The 22,814-nt window shown below is 38.7% G+C and overlaps 1 protein-coding gene across 1 annotated transcript; it reads right to left on the reverse strand.

Moving 5' to 3' along the window:
- Positions 1-168: 168 nt before the first annotated feature.
- mtmr10 (myotubularin related protein 10) lies at positions 169-22,365 on the reverse strand. The gene is made up of 16 exons (XM_079488035.1): positions 21,488-22,365; positions 21,000-21,060; positions 13,989-14,125; positions 13,308-13,380; positions 10,421-10,563; positions 6,949-7,042; positions 6,290-6,437; positions 4,957-5,044; positions 4,665-4,753; positions 3,984-4,114; positions 3,695-3,764; positions 3,417-3,487; positions 2,947-3,119; positions 2,699-2,869; positions 2,418-2,606; positions 169-2,229 (listed from the first exon to the last, which is right to left on the reverse strand). The coding sequence occupies exons 1-16, from the start codon at positions 21,542-21,544 to the stop codon at positions 1,627-1,629; spliced, it is 2,298 nt and encodes a 765-aa protein (XP_079344161.1). The 5' UTR covers positions 21,545-22,365; the 3' UTR covers positions 169-1,626.
- Between the last annotated feature and the right edge of the window lie 449 nt (positions 22,366-22,814).

The raw sequence follows: 22,814 nt of genomic DNA on the forward strand, positions 1-22,814 counted from the left end.
TGGTGTTGTGAATGGGTACTGCCGTTGTTCGGTTGCCAACATTCTTCAAAATATGTTGTGTTCTGCTTAAGTCTGTCATACAGGTTGAAATTACAAGAGTGTAAGTAAATGACAGAATTTTCATTTTTGGATGAACTCTGTTGAAGTTATGGAGAACAAAAAACAGGTCAATGGTCAAAATTATCTTTATTTGCATGAATTTCTAAAACATCTTTGCATGTAACCTCAACGAAAACCTCTACTGAGCTCAGAGGAAACCAAGAAGCTTTAAGTCCTCCCGTGGACCCAACTGACCACCATCTTCCACACAAAGCTTTGAAATTAGCGCTATTCCAGTCACACACTAGAGGGGGAACTCTTCACATGTGGCTGAAGCATGCACAGAAGATCCAAACAACATCCCTGTTTACATTTCTTTGCATAACTGAATAAATATCAGGTTGTTTGAGAAATCAAACTCAGTTTTCATAAACTTAACGGCATTAGTGGTAAACTAGGCACATACTGTGCATTCTTTTAATCTAGGTGAAGGCTTTTAAAGAGAAATAAAGGTCAGTACCAATTCTAGGAAAAATAATGTTTTGACTCCGTACAAAAGAATACAGTCCCCAACCATAATTAGAAGCAAACAAAAATATCGTAAAATTTCTAAAAAAGGCTACATATAATCAAACGAAAAAATATTACAGTCCCAGGAACCTAAAACCAAAAAAAAGCAAAAATTCACAGGTGCTGTAATTTATTAGCATTAACATTCCTAAATTATAGACCACTTCAGAAGACGTAAACGCTGGTCCAGAAGAACTTTGTTGCAGTTTTTTTAACGCTGCACACATTTTTGAACAGAATTGAATTAATAAAACATAACCAAATCAGAAAGTTAAATGTACATCTTAAAGATTTAAAAAGTAAAATGAAACCAGTGCACCGGCGTTAACATCCTGCAAAGTGGTCTATAATTTGTTCTCTTATCAAACACATCAAGACATTGACCACACCTGTCTTGTCCAATCAACCAGCTGATTGGCTCAAGCAGGTGTCAGTCATTCTGGGCGGGGTCTAGCAGACTGAGACCCAGCTCGTCTGAAAGACCTCAATGTGCACACTTGCCTGCTATTTAGGTTTACACTGGTAAACCCCGTCACTTCCTACATGAAGTTTTCACAATTTTGGTTATTCATTTTAATAACGCTAACTACGGTTAGACCTTACCAGAAGGTTTTAAGAAGTCTAAAACAAGGTTAGGATAAAAAGTTAAAATATACACACTTTTGATATAGATTTAAGTTAAAGTTCTTCTTCCTTTCAATGCCACAAGCTCCACACAGATTCAACAACAGTTTAACATAAAAAATAGTTCACACAGCAGTGTAGAACAAACCCTTACAATCAGAAAGATGTGCGATTGGAGCTATATTTTTATTCATGTGCAAAAAATAAAAATATCCCACCCACAACTGAGAACTCGCAACAGACTGTCCAAGTAACTGTCAGTACCACACGCCGACACAATCACAAACAAAACCGAGAATATCTTCAGACATATTCACGTTCTTCTGTCTTGACAGTGATTTGATCTGTTGTCCTGAAACATGATATGACCTCAAACTCCTCCCCACATGGACCTCAAATCGTCTCATTAGCCAGCGTCTCAGTAGACAGCCAGATTTTGGCCCCGTTGAGGAATTTGCTAAGAGGAGTCCCCAAGATGCCAGGGCGACACAAGTTACCCACGGGGGAGAACGGGAAAGAAGAGCTGAGGTACTCCGGGGGACCATGGGACTGATGAGGAGTCGAGGTCGCCTTGAAGTACATTTTGCTATGCTCCACATGAGTGTTGTTAGGAGTTCCTCCGGCCCCTTTATACTGTCTCAGCTGTTTCTGCAGCATCTCAATCTCATCTGTAAGTACAGAGAGTTTGTGAAAGGCGGTGACGGGACCACCTTGTGGAATCTGTATCTCAGGGACCCAGCGCAGGAAGTAGAGCTTCCAGAGAGACAGGTGAGACGGCAGCAGCTGGGGAAGCAGAAGGCCCTGTAGGTCAGCGGGACGAGAGAACCAGTCCCGAACGAAGCGCTCAGAGGGGCTTTCCGGCTGCTCCCGTGTCTGGGACAAATCGGGGCGAAGACGCAGCACAAGGGAGTTCCTCCGTGTCAGGGTGTCGTGATGGCTGAAGGATCCATTTCGGAGGGCGGAGGGCAAACCTCGCAATGTGGAACTGTAGTTTTTCTAAGGAAGAAACAGGATATACTTTACAGTGCTATTGCGATTACAACTTCAGTTTTTATAGATCACTACACCACAATGAAAATGCTAAATTCTCTTTTTGTTGTTTAATCAATAAATCACTTTTATATAGAACCTAGCATTACTGTATGTTGATCTGGCGTGCAGACTATCAGAAGTAAAGAGCTCACCTTGCTGCGTCTGTGTGTGAATGTTTTCACAGTGCCGTTCTGCACACATGTAGCAATCTTGCCCACATACAACGGATTGTTGAAGAGAGTCTGGTCTTTAAGACTGAACTGCTGAGACCAGTCCCACACAGGAGGAAAGCGGAGAGCCTGGTCCTGTCCCAGATGAATGCTCTTACTGCTGGCAAAATCCTAAAGAGAGAGACATTTTTAGTTTTGGGTGTGCTATTACTTTAACATACATGCTAAAGCGAAGAAAAATAATAAAAAAGAAGTCATCTAACCCTGCTGTGCTCTGCTCTTTGTCGGGGGCAGTTGAAGAGGAAGGTACTAAAGATGGGAAGCCACATACTGTCCCCCAGTACGGTCAGGTACACCTCAGTGAACTCGAACGCAGCTGGATACTGATTCCACAGCTGCCACACGCAGTCCAGAAACAGCAGAAACACAGGAGACTGCAGAGAGACAGCACAACCAATGAAGCCTGATGATAAATGAACACACAAGACATCCGAATCTGAATGATATGCACCTCCTCTCTGTCGTTATTCTTTAGATGGTTGCAGCGGTCCAGAAAGGGATGTCCAGCCATCACCCACTCCTTCTGGATGAGACCCTGGAAGCCGTGCAGACTCCTGCAGTGAGGATCACACATCAGCTGCACCAGACAGGAAATCACACAGCTCAGGTCACGATCCTCCTTTTCTGTTCAAACACAAACAAACATGTAGATTAACAGACCAAATCAATTAGAAGTTAACATCAAAGTGATCGATACGGTGTCTAAATGAAAACAGAGCAATGGATCATGGATCATTATTTCCAACTTCGACAGTCTTCAGAATTTGTTGCATGTTTGGACCACAGAACATAACTACAATTTTAATATGATACAAATAAATCATACAAACCATGATACATTGATGCTGTTCATAGATATTTAAGTTGTATATATTTATTGATTTAATAATATACAAAAGGAGCAAATAAACTGTATCTTACCTAGAAGAATGACAGAGACGTGTCTGCTGTCCAGCATGTAGACGACCTCCACTGCGTGTCGCAGAAACGTCCTGTGAAAAAACCCCAAGCCATAGCAATCTCACTAGTGTTTACAACAGCTACATCTCCACACAGAAGTGTCGAACAAACAACACAAATGTTTTTGCACAATATTTTTTGTACAAACAAATGCATGTTTCTGTACTCTCTGGCACATGTTCAAAATGTTGAGAGCTTGAATATGCTGTGGGTGACTGCAGAGTGTTTCGCATACATACCTGACATACTCCATCCATCTTGAGCTCTCTAAAGAAGAAAGCCACTTCTCTTCGGACTCCTCAAAGGGCTCTGTACATGCATATAAAATACAAGCAAAAAGACAGAAACCGCTGAAATGACATTTGACAGAGAGCTAGAGGTACCACCATAACTGTTCAATAAGTGTCTTTAACAAGTTCATGTTTTTAATGGTTCTAAAAATAAAAGAAATTCTGACACTAGGAATGATGACTTGTTAATTTCATTCAATTCCATTACTGTTGAACCATGAGATGTGTCCTGGATTACCTATAACACAGATCTGTCTCAGTTTCAGAAGAGCGGCCTGTATATCCTGGATGTTCGGGAGGTTTTTGTCCAGATTTGATTTGAAGACGTCACTGCGCAGGGGGTGGCTTTTAGTTATGGCACTGGAAATCCTGTAGAATCAAAGAGGAACACTTCTTTTAATGGGTTTTTAATCAAAAGATAAGAATAAACAGGCGGCAAGCGTAACCATTAAGATATAATTAATTGATTACATTTAAAACAGTATTGTGATTACTCGAGATATTGAGATACAACCAAATCTACTTCCCTTAAACAATCTTTTTTCAGATCACTTCGATTTGGATTTAAAGGGACACTTCACCCAAAATACAAATTCTCTCATCATTGACATTTACATATAGTCATTTAGCAGACGCTTTATCCAAAGCGACTTACAGAGAGTCTTTATTCGCTTCGAGTGAAAATGCAGTCAGAAATGCCCCAGAACAGTTTGCTTTTCTACATAAGGCTGTTACGATCATGAAATTTGGCTGACGATTAATTGTCTCTTAAATATTTGTGATCTATTATTGTTTAAAGGCTCTACATTCCTACACAGCCCTACATTCTTCAAAATATCTTCTTTTGTGTTTATCAGAACAAAGACATTCATAGATACTCAGAGTAAATGAAGACTTTGTTCAATCAATGTTCTCTTACCTCTGTTCCACCTTCCTCTGTTGTTGTGGGTCACTATTGTTAGACATGCGGACCAGAGCACTGCCACTGGGGTGATTCCAACACCATAACTACAACGCAAACGATTATCCTTCAATTTAGGTCAAATGTCAGAGATTTCCCAGATTTAACATACTGTACCCCAACACCTATTCAATTCAATTCTGCAGTGTTTTTATACAGGACACTTACTCACGACTTTGTCTAAGAATCTGATTAAAAGAGTTGGTAAAAATGTAAAAAACAACACATTTGTCTGGTCCACAGCACTCACCGGGATACGCTGAGAGTTAAAGTAGCAGGCATACTGCTTCAGATCCTGATCTGCTAGAGATACCGGAACCACAAAGGACTCTGGGAGACTGCAAGCAGCAGGAAAGACATACAATTTCATGCAAACAGCCTCTGACACAACAAAGATTAAGAGGTCTTTGTGTTGGTGTTATAAAGACATTGACCTGACATTTAACTGTTCGTGTAGATCAGTGCTTTTATTCCTGAGGATTACTGCTGAAACTATCCAGTCTGCCTGAGCAGATTCACATGAACCTCACATCATTTAATCACTAACCTCCAATCATCCTATTATACCATTTATTGAGACAGGTCATTTATACCTTATGAACACCATAACTGTGTTTCTGTCTCACCATATTTAAACTTTTTTTCTGTAACAAAAACCATTGTGTGACTGGCTACATAACAAAGATTATAAGTACAACATGCAAGTACAATGATCTGTAAACTAGGCTGCATTAGCTAGATCAACCAGAACCAGGAACACTTCCAATAATAACTGATGTACTTGTTGCATCAAAGAGTGCAGAACAGTGGTCTACTCTCAGACAGTTTTTCTCATTGTTACCACAGCGGGCAGGATGCAGTTCATGCCCAGACCTGATGGTAGATCGGTGAATGGGAAGTGGCGAACTGACAAGAGCTGAGATGATAGAGCTGGATAAAGAAGGATGTGACGACTTGACGCGTCTTCACTACAAAATTTCAGCTGCTATTAGATTACTAATGATAATCAAATAAAATTCTTTTTATTTTGCCTTGTGCAAGCAATGTCAAGCTTCTGTAGAGGCTGCAGCTTTTGCCAGAGGGGAACTGGAATGCCCTGGTTAGGCCTGGTTTCCCTCTGAGGTTTTATTTTTCTCCAATGGATGTTTTGGGTTACTCGCAACCGTTTGCATAATGTTTTGCATGGCTGGGGGGCTGCTAGAATTTTACAGTTTTATTTAATTAACACTGCATATAGGAATTTATAGTCTGTTTAATATTTGACCTGTGTTTCTCTCTCCTTATCTTGGGTGTGTGGTTCTCAGTGATGGCTGCTGTGCGTGTGTGTGTCTGTGTGTTGGTGGGTGCTGTGTGTGTGGAGTGTTTTGTGTGTGGGTGTGTCTCAATCTGTGTCTGTCTGCTGTGTTTTCACCTTTTTTTGTTTTTACTTGTATAACCATAAATGTTTTGCTTATAGTCGATATGTTTCTTGTACAGTAACTTTGTAACAATCAAAATTGTAAAAAGCGCTATATAAATAAAGTTGACTTGACTGTTTATGATCAAGATACATCAGTGTTATGTAAACTGGCATACACACTCACCTGGGCGAGATGAAATAACCTTGATTGATGGTACACACCCTCCATTCAGAGGCGCCTGTGCGCTTGATCTCTCTGTCCCAGTCAGAAGAACAGTCGAACAGAGGGGTCTGCAGCCCCCCACCAGGGTCAACACCATTCAACCGCTCACCTAAACAAAACCACCTTATTATATTTGCCCTTTACATAGGTTTTCTATGACAAAGGCAAAGTCATTTATTATGTCTTGGAAATGTGTCACACAAATTTTGACAATGTTGACATGGGATATTTAATATAATACTATCAAAAACTCTATAATGCCAAATTAACTTGATTGACAAAGTTGACTTGTACATGCATTTAGATTAAATATGTCATTCATTTAAGAAAGAAAACATCTTTAAAAGGACCTGTATTGAAAAATTAACTTTACTGTGACAATGCACACCCACGCTATCTATGAAGAAAAGCATCTTCATGACCTAATGAATCACACAACTGAAATGTCTAATTTAACAATAAGTGCCAACAAGTGCCAAATATATGATTCAATGTGTGTTTGCCTGCGGGCAGTGTCACATTCTGTCATTTCAAAAGATGACATGTGTAGCCTAGTAAATGCATTGGTTTAAATCTCAATATAGGCCCTGGTATTCATAACTGGGACTTTAGAAACATACCTATTGATCCGTGGTATCGTTTTCCAACGTATTCGAATCCGAAGAGCAGCTGGGGGTCAGCAGGGTGGGAGTAATGAGCGATGGCCAGGCATACCTGTAAGAGCACATCCCACATTCATATGACCACAGGCGCAGGTGTTTTACTGCATGACCGTCATTGTTAGCGTAACCATGGTTTTCTCAGGTGACAGAACTGCGATATAGTGAATTCCCCACCGCCTTTATCTCAAAACATTTCAGTTTTAAAGGGATTTTTCACCCAAAAATTAAAATTCTGTCATTGTTTACTCACCCTCAGATTGTTTCAAACCTGTATACATTTCTTTGTTCTGCTGAACACAAGGGAAGTAACCAAACAGAAATCATCCCTCATTTACTGCCCTAATATGGAAAATAAATGTTGGGAGTCAATAGAGGATGAGATTTGTTTGTTTACTGAAATTCTTCCAAATATGTTTCTTTGAGTTCAGCAGAATAAAGAAATGTATATAGGTTTGGAACAATCTGAGGTAAATGATGAAGAATTTTCATTTTTGGGTGATCAATACCTTTAATATTTACTAATAAAACACTATTTACCAATGCAAAAATGTACAGTGACATGACATACAGTGCTGCTCTGTGACAAATGTAACAAACACATATTTGTTATCTTGACACAGACACTTGGCACTGAAAATAACACACGCTCACAAATATTTTGTAATAACAACAATCATGCAATACTACAATGTTCACCACACAAGGCCATTGGCAAATAAGTGCCTGCATTGTTTTATATAACTCTCGACACAAAATACAATGTTCTGAACTAATTGATCTCCCAAAATACTTTTTTTCTCATCTTGTTTTTTTTCCCTGCAACACCTGTTGGTCATCTCCCATGTTTATTTCTTCAGAAGAGCTTTTCTGAGCACAGCTATCAGATCAAACCATGAAAACATTCAATAAAGGTATGTGTGAAATTAAAACTAGGCCAGGCATCACTTTTACTACACATGCATTAGAGTCAGTCTAATTAATACATGTAAAAAAAGGAGATTGAAAATAATAACATCAGATAACTTCTTCTACTAAAGAATGTACTGAATCCACTGTTTGTATTGGCAACAGTTTTCAGACACCTGTATGCTGACAGTGCATTCCTCTGGAGACAACAAAACAAGAAGCACAAAGATCCAATCGGGAGGAGAGAAATGAACAGCGGCTCTGTAATTTCCAACTGGATATTATGAAATTACCAGTTGGCTTTTTTCCATCATTCATAAAGAAAAACCGAGTTTCTGGGAGTTAACTGCGCTCAGTAATTACACATGCTTACTTCCCCCACACGCCCGGCGACATATTAAAATCCCAAAACACCATTCCAGACCAGCACTTTAAAACATAAACATAGATTTCCTCTTTTAAAGTTCAAACACATTAGCAGCACTGACATTTGGCTTAAGTTGGAAAGTCTATATAACTCTAGCTATGTCTTCACATAAATGAATATGTGGTGTCGTCATTTACTTATGTTGATTTAAGTGTTCCTCATGAATGAATAATTTAGTCTGATTTGTGAATTGGATCAATTGAAATATACCACACAGGTCACATGCGCTCCTTCCACCATGCTTTTATATAGTTTCATTTTGAAACTTAACAGCTTTGGCAACTCTGAACGGTTCTTCCAGGTCGTCCAGCCATTTAAAACATCTTAATTAGGTCATTCTTTTCACTCTTCTCCCAGACTGACTTAAAAGGCAAAAATGCGCAGCAGTGAAAAGTTGAGGCGTTTGATGTTTCCACCAAAACCATAAGAGGCCTCATAAAAAAAGCATGCTCTGTTGAGGAATGTCTCTCCCTCCTGTTATATCTTCACCATAAAGCAGATAAAAAGCTCTCTTTATACAAGCTGATCCCATCATGCAATGAGCTCTGTGACTCACACCGGCCTACAAACCCATCCTGTTGCCTCACAACAGCTGCTGTTGCTTGGCAACCTAGAACTTTGTAAAAAACGAACGTTCCACATTTTGGCCGTGACTCAATGGCTGTCAAGAGGTGAATAGCGCCCTCCAGTTCCATCAGTCCTGTAGCAGAATGGATCCTGATTGGCCATTCCTCAAGCATGACTCAGAGCAAAGTGAACGGTTTCCACAGTGTCTGTGGAATGATGGTTAGTCATTGACCATTACTCACTGGATTCTTAAAGGCGACATTGAAAACTGTTTATGTTTTTGAAAGAGGAAAGGGAGTTTTCCTTTAGGCAATAGGAAAATGTTCGACTGGGAGGGAAGCACAGCGTTTCACCTGCCGTTACCTTCCAAATTGTCCCCAATGAAAGACCTGAACTAGTGACAACGAGGAAAGGAGGTATAGAAGAAGTAAAGGAAATGGAGGAGGTGGAAAAAAGAGGTACCAGGGTACACTTAAAGACAGTCTGCCAGCTTCTGAGAATGTGTGAAGAAAGGGGGACTGAGAAGCAAGAAAAGCACTACACAAAAATAACCCAGGAGGAACAAAAAGCCCTTTGAGGGTAACTCTCACTTTCTGAGTGCATAGAATACACACACATTTATCCTACAGTTCCGTTCCAGAGCTTCTCCAACACTTTTGTTCATCGGATGCAAGCGAGCACTAAGTTTTGGATCTTGCGTAAAGGGAAAGTAACGTCTATTTGTCTGACAGCCATTTAAATATAACAAAAATAATTTCCTCACCCTCATTTTATTCCAAAACTTACTTTCTTCTACAGAAGAAGATATTTTGAAGAATGTTGGTAACCGAACAACACTGGACCCTATTGACTTCCATTGTATGGACACAAAACCACATTTTTCAAAGAATATTATTTTGTATTTCACAGAAGAAAGAGTCACATAGATGTTTTTAAAGACATAAGGGTAAATAAATGATGACAAAGGTGTCTTATAAGCGTATAAAACGCAAAAGTAGGAATAGAGGAATATGGCTCCTCTCTGACTAGTCCAAATAGATGAGACATAGCTCATAACAGGTCTGCTGTGGAGTCAGAAAAAAAAGAAAATCATCAAACTATAATCCCCTCATCCTGCAACGTCTCAGCAGGAGAGAGCAGCAGACAAAATATCTTGTCTCTTTGCTCCAGAAATATCACAGGCCTATAGTTCTACAAATCTAAGAAAACTTTCTCCACATTTAAGCAGGGGACTAAAAAAAACAGATCAAAATTGATACAATGCAAGACTCGACTTCATTCAAAGAAAATAACTCAAAACCATGCTCGGGTTCCTCATACATTGTTGACAATTTTACTTTAAACTCATGTTGGGGAAAACTTTAAGTATGTTTAGACTTGTGTGGGGTGGTGCAGTCAAAGCCATTAGCTTTTAATCCTCTTAAATTAATTCACAATGACATGGAACGCAGAGGTGTGTGGGCATGTCGAGTGTGTCTGGTTGCAAGAGACTGCGAGACATGCATTATGCTTGCATGGATGGGTAATTACCTTTTTGGCACTCTCAGGTCCAGCCTCATCGAAGCGGAAGCGAATGATGCGGAAATCTTTGCAGTACAAGATGAGCTCAGTGGGGTTAAACTTCAGCTTCTGATTGGATCCTAAAACCTTCTGCTTCCCCTTTGTATCATTCACTAGAAAAACAAAAAAATATGTGTTTTTGTCACTATTACTGATATACTGATGACTGAACATGAAAACGGTTAAACAGGAACTGTATATGACATAAGCCTGAACTATTTAGCGTAATCTCCTTGGGCTATATTATAAAAGTAAATAAAAATAGTTTGTTTTAAAACTGACATCTTTGTGATTTGCAAAAAGCAACAATAAATGCTACAGAATAATATCCAAAAAGAGAGATTATCTAGCCCTATTTGGCACTAAATAAATTAAGGCAGTAATAATAACAAATCGTGCTATTTAGGCACCTAAAAACAGCGCATGGAAAAATCCTTCAACGTGATCAGCCCAATATTCACGAATAAAGAAGTGCACTATATTATATCACGTGTCTTTACGGGATCTTCCCGGGATGTGTGTGAACGCACGCACAGATTCCAAATAAAATCACTGCCAGTGTGAATGAACAAAATCTAACAATCCCGGGACAAAACATTTTCAGTGTATTTTCCTGGATCTCTGTGTGAAAAGAGCTTCAGTAGAAGTATAATGTAAAAACAAGAGAAAGAATAAGGTCAGTTCTTCTTCCCTAAGTTAACGGACACTGTAACGTTATAACAGGAATACAAATGTAGTACATTTTTACACTTCTGTTCTGTTTTTAACATCTGTAGTTATAAAGAACAACAGTATACCTCAGAGTTCCCCTTATTCAAGTTATGCTATCTAATAATAGACCAACAGCGAGAGGAAATGGTCACCAAAGCAAAAAGCGGTGTGGTGCGGTGGTGATGTTCCGACTCCGAGCACCCACTGGCGAGAAAAGAAATCGGCACTCAGTCAACTCCAAGTTAAAAGTTTTGAACGAACAAAACAACTAGAACTGTTTTCATTACATGATACATATGCATGAAGTATAAGGCCATTTTTAACGTATTAAAAAAACCCTGTACGACTTTCTTCTGCTGAACACAAAAGAAGATATTTTGAATAATGCCGGTAACGAACAACAGCGGTGCATTGGTTTTTGAGAGTACATTTTCATTTTTGGGTGAACTGTCACTTTAACACATTAACACAATGGGCAGCAGAAAGGAAAAAGCTAATTCTTTTAGCAATAAGCTAAGTCTTATTGCTAAAACACCAGATTTTCTTTCTTTTCTTTAATGAGTACAGTATTAGGATGGCCTCCAAATGACCCATCCCACGCTGTGGGGGTCACTGTGTGCCTTACTGACAGACTGGAGCTTCAAAGAACACAGTGTGCTTTTGCCAAGCTTGAATCTCTATAAAGGTCTTTTGTTAAAGCTACACGGGCAGACAGAGTAAAAAAGAAAAAAGCAGGCTTTATGCTCATGATCTGTTTAGCATAGCAATCCAGCACTTGGGGGGCTAAGTCAGCAATGAGGGGAGTGCAAAGATTGAACACAAACAAGATTAATCGGGCCAGATTTGGGCTGGAGTCTGACTACATGAGCTCATCTACAGTTATGCTAAAAACAGCCAGCCAAACTGATTCTGTAGCTACACTAACTCTTTCTCTCCACAGGTATTAGTCTGGCTTTTGTTGAAACTACTAACTTTGTGTTATCACATATTGTATTATTGCTCCTGTATGACATAACGCTTATTGCTCCCTGAACTCTCTGTAAGTCACTTTGGATAAAAGTATCTGCTAAATGACTAAATGTGAATGTACTCATAACTGACAGCATCGCTAGTTGAAGAAATCCAAGCAAACCGGGCTACCATTATTCATTTGGGACACGTGATGCTTTATGTTACATTAACACAAATATTAAGGTAGTTTGGGAAAAAGAAGGATAGAATAAGGTTAGCAAAGAAAGACAGAAAGAGACGGTTTCTTAAAAATCTGAACAATGACTCAACCGTTGCACAGTCAGAATCTGAAAGTGAGACGTTTCAGCAGGAATATTTCTCATTAAATTCTCCCAAAACTAAATTACAGTCCTATCTAGACGTTACATTAACGCTATAGCTCTGGATTGTTACAGTATGTTGGCAATCTTTTCATTCGTTTCTTTATTACATTTTAGAAAAGAGGTTCTCAAACTGGGGCCCCCAAGATGGATCCAGGAGGGCCAAAGAGTTTGTGGCATTTTATGAAATACAGAAATTCATAAGCAATCAAACATTAGACAAATAAACCCAGTGTAACTCAATATGTTTTTGAATTAATAAAAATTCTAAGTTTAGAAATAAGTCTACATTTTGGGGGGACGCAAAGCGATGCACCGTTTACAAAGGGAAAAAGTTTGAGAACCACGGTTTTAGACACAGCTTCTGCTTATATATAAAGTTTAACTGAGAACGTATGGGCTCCGAAAAGAGCAATCCCTCAGCAAACCCATTTCTCTTGAAGAGGAAGACAGAAAAGAAATAAAACAGAAAATATAAGGAGACATTTGAGCTGCATATGGTCTGCAGGGCTCCAGACTGCAACTAAATGGTCGCATTTTGAGACCAGTTTTCGAGACAGTGAGAGGCATTTTTACAAGTACTCGCGCATGTGTGACCTGCAAATCTGGAATTCCTTCCTGTTGTTATTTTATGTGGAAAGACGAGTAGAACGCGACCCGCCACCAGTGCAGGCTGTGTGTGATAGTCAACTGCACAAGTCAGTCGTGTCACTGATGTTTCCACGTGTCTGCTGCTCTTCACACGGTGCACCATAAAGTCTGAGTGTAGTATGGCAGGTGTTCGAGAAGTGGGTGTTTAGGTGTTAAAGAGTTACCTGTCACTACCTGCTCCACACACGCCAGCGGGACATCATGCTCTCCCAGGAGACGGTGTGTGCACTGGAACCTCTTTGAATAAAAAACAAAGCAAAACAATAATTTTCAATTTTTTTACTACTACTGTAATAACAATTGTGACTATTTGTACTTTTTAATGAAAATCTTCCAGTAATAATAACATCCTGTTCTATGTTTAGGGATGACAATTGACCCTTTATCTTTTAGTCATCTGTGATAGTTAACTTACAGAAGCTGATGATTAACATGCATAACAGCAGATTTAGAGATACATACAGGAAGTATTGCACACGTACAGTAGTTTCTACTGCTATGGAAAAGAACTTTGAATTTTTTCAAATGACATGGTCCAAAAATGTTATACAGGGTTTCTGGGTAAAGAGTTAATCATTTTCCATTTGCATTGAAAAACAGCAAAACAAGCAAAACAAAATCCAGTCGCGTGGATTTGCAAGAATTGCAAAAGTCAGCACTGCTCTAAATGCAGATGTTATGATGAACAAGATCATCTGAAACAAATGTTTTAACAAAACTGTACTATTATATTACAGATTAATATAGAATGTATAAAAGTGAAATTAAACCCAAATAAAAATATTTTTAATAACATTTTAAAATTATGTAAAATAAATCTAAACATTTGATGTGTCTGTGCTTACCTGCTGTGGCAAGGATTTATGGGTAATGAAGGAAACCTTGAAGTTGGTACAGACAAGCTTCCCCCAAAGGTCATCCTGACAGGTTTCTCCTCCAATACATTTCCTCACAAAGTTTGCTTCGTTCACAACAATCTCACCTGCATTAACAAGAATGTGAGATTTTAAGGAAGGGAACACAAATTGAATTTGCATTTTTATTCTGTTTGAATATTATGACATGTTAAACTTGGAAAATGTAGTGCTGGAACGGACCAAAAAGTTTAGAACATGGATTAAAGGGTGCAACACTAAATCTTATTTGTGTAAACAGATTACATTTTTCTGGCGTAATTTTCAATATTTCTTCAAACTAATCCTGGAGTCTGAAAGGAACAGAATGTGCTTGGTGTTAAACTAGCACATTGGATTGGAGTCTAAAATTCACACCTACCAAATGCAAGTACAAATTTTAACTTTGGTGAGTCACTTGCCAATTGGTCAGTTCCTTAATTGTGAACTGCAACATTACAGTTTAAGAATTTTAGAGATGATTATATACATGACGTGAGTGATTCACATCACAATTAATATGTCGTCCAATGTTTTCAAGTATGTCCAAATAGGTAGCGATGATAAAACAAGCAATAAAACTGTCCATGAAAAAGTTGTTCGAGCAATGCAAGAAAGCAATGAGCAACAGTGCATTTTGTTTGTTACATGGTTCTATTCCTTAACAAAACACCAGCAGGTTCTTGTTAAAGTCTGAACAAAGAAAGAAAGAGCCACCATTCTGGATTATTAACTGCTCAGGTGACACACACTTGAGCCTCTTAATGCTGGATTTCCAGGGAAAGCCCACTGAGAGAGGACCATGAGCCTCCTTTCATGTGGAAATATTATGCCCTATTAAATGAAACAACCTGTTGTGAAGACTAAACAGTCGCATACACTTTCAGCATTTTGGGAGTCCTGAACAATTTTTTTTTATCAAAGACATAACCAGCGTGTACAAATACAATATGCACAGAATATATAGTTATGGTCTAATTTACAGCAGCAGGTGTTTGTTTAGTATTTATTTAACAGAAGTTATATATAATATTTGTAATCTTGTTCATAAATAATCTGATAACTAATGGATAAATAAACAAAGCTCAGAAAGTTCAAGGGTCATAAATTACAAACATAAGTTACGGACACTCCAATTCTTCCCATATCTGTTCCTGTAGATTAGGTTAAGATGTGGCTGTGGGTAACATCTTTACTTTCGTCTCTGGCTGAGTTCGAGAGAGCACATAAGACAGCCGCCACCCACACAAAACACAGAAATAAGGAAACCCACATTTTGCTTAGATCTAAACATAGCACACTTCCTCCCTTCGTTCAGAGAAACGCCAAGAGACATTAAGAGGCAAAAATTATGAGAGACTTGTACAGTATATATTGGACAAGGATAATCAAGGCGCTGAGGGGAAGAGTAAGAGAGCAGAAAACACAAACTCCAGCTGTGATCGCTTTGTGTTTGAGGGAGAGGAGTGTTTGTCAGTGTTTCTCTCTCTCTCACAGCTGGGATTGCTTTCAGAGGTTACAGTAGGGCAATGGTGCAGGCTAACTGAGAAGGAGGTTAGTCCCTGTGGCAAATTAGGGGAGATTTAGCATAAAAGCAGCAAAACAGGTAAAAGTGAGTCAAGTAAAACCAATTCATTTATGACTAGGTATGCATGGAATCTGCTTCCATAAGGTTCTGCAGAAAGCAGTTTTCCACAGAATCTCCATGTGGGGCTATTTCAACCTGGTCTCCCTATATTATGAGATAGTGATGTTGTATGACGTCTACAATGTGGAATGTGTAATATGTATGATTGTTAGAAGCAAGAGTGAAGGCCCAACATCATATTTAAGACAAAAACAGACTAAAGCATACAAATTCACATACAAACACCATTTTTTTTACTCTTTCAAATAACACAATTGACAAATTTCACAGTTTCCTCTTTCAGTGACCGTTCCACATTAAGCCCAGTTTGCAAATGACCATGTACTGGTCCCTCGTGCTCCGTGTGCATCTGCCTGCCATTTTGCAGGGATTAACCGGCAGCTCAGTCTCTCTAATCTACCAATAAACAACAGCAGATCCGTCTAGACCAGGGGTGGAAACCTTGATCCTGGAGGGGCACTGTCCTGCAGAGTTTAGCTCCAAACAGCTCAAACACACACCTGTCGTGAAGTTTCTAGTAATCCTGAAGACTTTAATGAGCTGGTTCAGGTGTGTTTGATTAGGGTGGAGATAAACACTGCAGGACAGTGGCCCCCCCAGGATCAAGGTTCCCACCCCTGGTCTAGACGACTGATGGAAAGGATATACAGATAGCAGTGTTTGGCGAATGCACCGCCAAATGACGACACACTGCAGAATGTTGGCTCGCCAATGCAAAACGTGATTTACATTTACATTATTGGTAAACATGAACTTCATCCAAAGCAATTTACATATCATTCAAGCTATACTTTACCTGGGGGTCAAACCAATAACCTGTACATTGCTAACACAATGCTTTACCAACTGAGCTATAGGAACACGTACAGTAAAACCTATGTATGTGATGCATATGTTAGTATACACCACCAACAGTGCAACCATCACTGCTGTAGACTAATCACCAAATTTGCATAATAAAGCATATTTTGATGTCATAATCAATTTATGAATGTGATGGCTGTCTCAAACATGGTTATACATGCCAGCACACATCAAAGCCATGACACTAGTAATATACACTTTTCATTAAACTTATATAGCTGTTCCAGACTTCATGACAAGAATGAATTATTGTGTACTAGATGCTATGGTGCAAAATGTGGTTTAATGCTACTTTTACTTTAATGATTCTGTATTTACATCCTGCATGGGTTCTTCTGATGTTAAAGTTGTGCCTCTGATCTCCATACCCGAGGAATAAAACTAAACGTTCTGTTAGGATAAGCTATAGGGCTAGTGAGAGAAGACAGAGAAGGCAACAAATGCTGTAACCGTAGGATGCTGTGTCCTCAAGGTCGGATCGAATTCATCAGAGGAATTCTCTCCTGTTGCATTGTGCTGCAAGAGTCACACGGTAATGTATCAAAGCAACATGATAACAAGAACAGAGACAGAGAGACAAAGAGCGAGAGAGAGAGAGCGAGAGAGAGACAGAGCGTGTGTGTGGGTTTGTAAAATGACACTGTTCATGAGACGACAGCCATGTTTTGTTGAGATGTCTGGTTACTGTTAGGCCTCCGTCTGTGTGCAGGGAGTGGTGGAGAGATTTAAACATGGCGAGGAGGGCAGGACGAGAGCCGAGAGGGAACGGCGCACGCTGTGCATGCTCCGGTCTCGCATCTATCGCGGAGGAGCTCAGTGTAACGGTCACCAGCTGGTGAGACACGGAGAGAATCATGACACTCAGGAAGCATAAGACCAGCGACAAAAGGAAAGGGCGAGAGAGGACCAGGCATGCACTTTATTTTGAATGGCTGCTGATGTAGTCATATTAATTGAGACTCCTTAAATTGTAAAAACTGCTACAGTTGTCATAATCTTTAAAAATCCTGTTTGACACTTCAGTACACATTAACCATGATAATTAATTTGCATTAGAGAATGAAGGTCTGCTGCGACAGGGTTAGAGAATAAACGTTACAGTCCAATATGTCATTTATAAATTAATGTATTTCAATACATTTTTTGGTTTGACTTTGTAAGCTTAAAAGTCATGGCTTTCCAAAAGTTAAAAGAGGTGGAAATGGCCTATCCTGAAAGGCCAACTGTAATTTGGAGAAAGGCCTTTCAATACAAAACTGTAAGAGAAGGCTGAGGATCAGAAAAATATTTTAAGGAAAACAGTCAGTATGAAGGACAAGAGTAATGCTATGCAATTTCTCTGCAGTTAAAATTCGTAACTTTTAACATCCTTTAACTGCTGGAATTGTAAGGTGTGCATATTCATCCAGTGATATTTGGAGATGTTTTAATGAACCTCATTCAAAGTATATACACTATTCAATATAAATACATAAAGTTAACCATAACAGCGTTTTATTTTAACAATAACATTATTTTATTAAAAAATTATTTCATTTTAAAAGGTTAAAATTAATAATAAAATTAGCTGAATTGCGATGGGCGAGATTGGAAATGCAATTGTAATATTGCTGTAAAATTATAATATATTATACGTAATCTGTGCATCCACACCCGCTTGACGCTCATTAAAAGCGCACACAACCCCTAAAGCTTAGTAACATTTCCTTAAAATGAACTAACCCTGGGACATAACCTGCTCTGGAGCTGGTTATCTTCAGAGAGCAAGTTGCTATGGTTATTTACATAACCTGAAAGTTATCTCCATTTTTGGAACCGAAAGTTGAGGTTATCAGCTAACTAAACCTTAAACTTACCTGGGTATGTCACAGAACCAGCTTTCTGGAATACCCCCCTGGCTGTAGGTTTGAAGCGATTGTCACACACACTATAAATGGTTTGACAGATGTTTTAGTAGATATTTTTTTGGAGTTGCTCTTTTGCTGCAGAAATTAGAGCTTTAAAAAGCACATTTTAAATGATATGAGGGTAGAGTTTGTAATCTGTAAGTCTTTGTGCATTCATTCAGTTTTGTGGAATCTAGTACATGTTTTGTTTAGATATGATGTATAATTTATGGTTCCGTTACTTTGGAATGTCGTTGTTGTTTAGCCAGAGGACATTTTGCAACAGCCTAGGTTTTGGTGAAAGGCCACCACTATGTAAGTCTATCACAATCCTCTATGGAAAGGCAAAGATGAGCCATGTGTTTTACAGCTGAATGTGAGCAAACGTCTCTGCGTTCTCACCTGAAGCAATTCCATCAGAAACAAATGCTCTTAATAAAACAAATGTCCACAATGAAATTCAAAAAGGCAAATTCCTTCTCTATTTTCACACCTAAAGGGATTAATGCTACTTTGAATATGCTTAATATGATGTATACTCACACGAGAAAAAGAGTCTCAGAGACCACAAACTACATTTTCATCCATTTCATTTTTTACATGTTTGGTCGTAAAATAAATTATGCATGGGTGACAAATATTCCTGAGACTGGCATTTCTAGCCGAAGACTGCTTTTGTGTACTGCTGCACCCATAAGTGTGCGTATAAAGTTCATGAGAACTGTCATGTTAAAACGACCAACAAAACAAACGGAACGATTATGACACATACTTTTTCCACTATAGAAAGAAGATTTGTATTTGAACAGGTGATATGACTGTTAAACAAATCCCTTGAAATTTCAGCACGTTCCACTGCACCTTAAAACTGCAAATGCATAAATATTTAGGTTATGGAGAAACTAGACTATGTGTAGCTGGCTAAAACTGTCACCGTGGCGTACAAAACACAGAAGTAATTGCGTATGGCAGTTTTTGTTTTCATTTCGGTGTTGGATGTCTATTTTGGAAACAGGGTAGGTCTGTGTTGTGCAGCTAAATTATAAGGAGTGAACGTCTTAAAGATGTGCCGTACTGCAGCCGCCCTTTCTGACAGTTTCCCAAAGCTTTTAGGAACAGAGAACCTGTCAGATTCCATTAATATCTCAGCCATCAAAGAGTAGAAGCTGACACATGTTGATAACGGTTGGGGTTTGTGTACATGCCAAGGTGACTATTAAACTGTGTGTCTTGAAACTACAGAGCATGAACTGTCTATACAGGATATGAGAATTGGTGGTAGAAGGTTATACACCCTTTGCAAATGCTGTTGATAGTGCAAGATATCTGTAGACATGTTAAATCAAAATGACACAAACAATTAACTAATATTATGGCCACAACAACACAATAGCGAGTTTTGAAACTTTGCCTTGATCAGCATTTCTGTTCGTGGACATGTCTGTCATGTTGAAAAGAAACAAACCTCAGGAATGACAAAGTCACCCAACAGCAATGTGAAAGATTAAAAGAAAGCAAAGACACATGGAAGCTGTGCAAAAAATTCACAGAATACATGTGAAAACATTAGTATTTTGTGTCCTTAGTGTCCCATATATTTTTGTCATTTTGTCCTAATTCAATTTTCTGCAAATAAAAACAATATTTTTATTTGGAATTTGGGAGAAATGTTGTCACTAGTTCACAGAATTAAACTTAAACATGTAATTGGAAATAGTAATTCCAAAAAAATGTAATCTCTTAATTGTTTCCACTGCTGTATTTCTACCATTTTAACAAACAGGATGATATGAAATCATAAAGTAGCCTATTACACAGACAAACATGTTCATGAAAGTAAGCTCTAGAAAGTAAACCACAAACTTTTTAAAAATGTGTTCAAGTAGGCTGAGTGAGGCTGATAGTTTATAATTTCATTGATGCTAGCATTAAAGAACCGACAGGTTTTGCTGAGGAGATAATCTAACAAGAAATGATTCATACATTCTTACCTAAGGAAATGTGTGCCTGAATTACTTTCCATGGGAATTAGACCCTGTGTAAAATCCTCTGCTTTCATCAAAACCCAAACACAACCAACTAGATCACAGCTTCGGTAATTAATAATTCAGAGGCAGCACAAGTGCAGGAAATGGATTTGGATAAGATACTGTTCAGGACCTCAGTCTCACGTCTGTCTTACATAGAGGTTTTCTTACATCCTCCTTCAAAAGCTCTAAACATGTTCATAATAACACGTTCATCGCTCCTGCAGTGGTAAAAAAAGTAAACGGCAAAGAAATCTTCCTATGGTAACCATCTATGGTAACAGCCTTCTGTTAATTTTCAATGTGTGAAAATGTGTCAATCTAAAGCAAACCACCTGACACGTTCTTATATAAAGTTACTTGCATTGAGCCAACCCAGCACATGAATCGACCCTTTAGAGGTCTGAATCTACAAACATTTGGTCACCAAAACAAATCTTCAACCACATCTCCCAAAACTTTGATGGTCTCGAGCTGTCTGTGAACTTTTTAGTCTGTGGGAAATGATCCACGTTCCCTTGTTTTGTAAACGACTAACCTGGAAGAAGTTTTGCTTCGAGTTTCTTGATGGGAAGTTGGGGGCTTCTCTTCAAATCGGTCTGTAAAGAATGTAAAAAACACCATCACACACCCTCTTTACACTTAAGACAGATACTCGGGTCGCATCATCAAACGCTGATGGTACCAGAAGGTAACATATGGTACATTGACATATGATACGATTACACATAATTATTGTTACACAGCACAGCTTTGGTGTATATAGCGAAGTTAAGTGACTACTGTGCAACTTTTGGACGCTTCTTTCTTGTTCGTCAATAATAATGCCAACACGTAGACACTGTAAAGATCTGACACTTCAAGTCACAAGCAGAACATGTGCCAATATCAAAATAAGTTAAATCAGACCCTGGAGAGTAATATATATTTGGCTCAGAGAATAAAAGCCCTTTATATACGAGCTTGATGAATGTGTCCGCAGTTGCTATGTGTTAGCATGCTAGTGTCTCATAGCTGCACACTCACCTGAAGAGGAGGAAGATAAGACTTAAAAGTCGGCTTAGTTTGTTTGCCAGAGAACATCGTTTAAACGGCGCGACACGATAAATATGCGAAACCCGGATCAAGCTGCAATTCCATCTACTTCAAGATGGAGCCCGTTGAACTGTTTTGGCGACTTTTTAGCATCTAGTCCATGGTTCCTTCAGCAGAGTACGTGTGCAGAAACATGATTTCCATAAACGCAAAAGCCTTGTTTGGTTTATGGGGGTGGTGATGCAGAAGCGTTGGGTCTCAGCTGTTTCCGATCTGATCTGTCCCGTTCCGTTCAAGTCTCTTCGATAGCGGCTGTCAAACTCTCAACTTTTCCTGGTTTTTTGTGTGATAGTTTTTTTCCACGCGAAACAATCCCTCCGTGTTAAGTCATCTCAGTAAACCAACTGATGGAATGTACCGGAGTCCCGTGGCTGAGCTGCAAACAGAGCAAACGCTTTCAGTACTTTAATTCTCCGTCCGCTTTCAGTTCAGCCATGTTTATTAAAGAAGGAAAGGAATGGGGAGGTGGACCACAAAAAACGGGAGGAGGAGTGAACTATGGCGAGCCCTGTGGACCATTGGGTCGGTTTTGAAATATTAAAGAAATATTCATAATATTAGAACATTTTTGTTAAATTATAAAATGGACATAATCAACGCTTTTGGTACTTTTACTTGTACGCTTACCAAATGAACCATTTTTATATACACAATTTACAGTTATCAATTATTACAATTGTTAGATATTTGAACTATTCAAAAATTAACTCCCGTAAATATGCATATAAATATATTTCTTTAATAAGCGTTTCTTGGCTTGGTGTGAATGAATGGAGTCGTGACGCCACCTGGTGGAACGATTGAAATCCTGCGAGGAAAAGCTGACGTGTGGGGCACTTTTTATTTATGAGGAAAATAGAAACTCAATTCTCAAATACCTCCATAAATTATACAAGCTTTCATTTAAGTTATACTGTTTAAACTCGTACATTATGCTTGTATTGTTTGACCATTTGAATATGATCCATCCAGTGTACATTATATTATCTAATTACCGTAAATTAATTTGACAACTGGATGACTAGCAGAGCCATGAACTAAAATCAGTCGATAATCTGTCAAAAAATGTTCCTTTCGAAATATGCTTTCAAAGCTTCCTCAAAAAGTGAGCTAAACTTTTTCCTTTCACAGAAAAGTGAAGTCACACAGCAGAAACTCCATGTTCGTTTGTCAACACGTTTATATGACGCATTATGTGAGTTGTATTGAGAAGGTTATAGTTTGTTTTAGCGAGTAATGTTTAATTTGACAGCGTGCT

This window comes from Barbatula barbatula, assembly GCF_947034865.1.
Source record: "Barbatula barbatula genome assembly, chromosome: 1".
Classification (NCBI taxonomy): domain Eukaryota; kingdom Metazoa; phylum Chordata; class Actinopteri; order Cypriniformes; family Nemacheilidae; genus Barbatula; species Barbatula barbatula.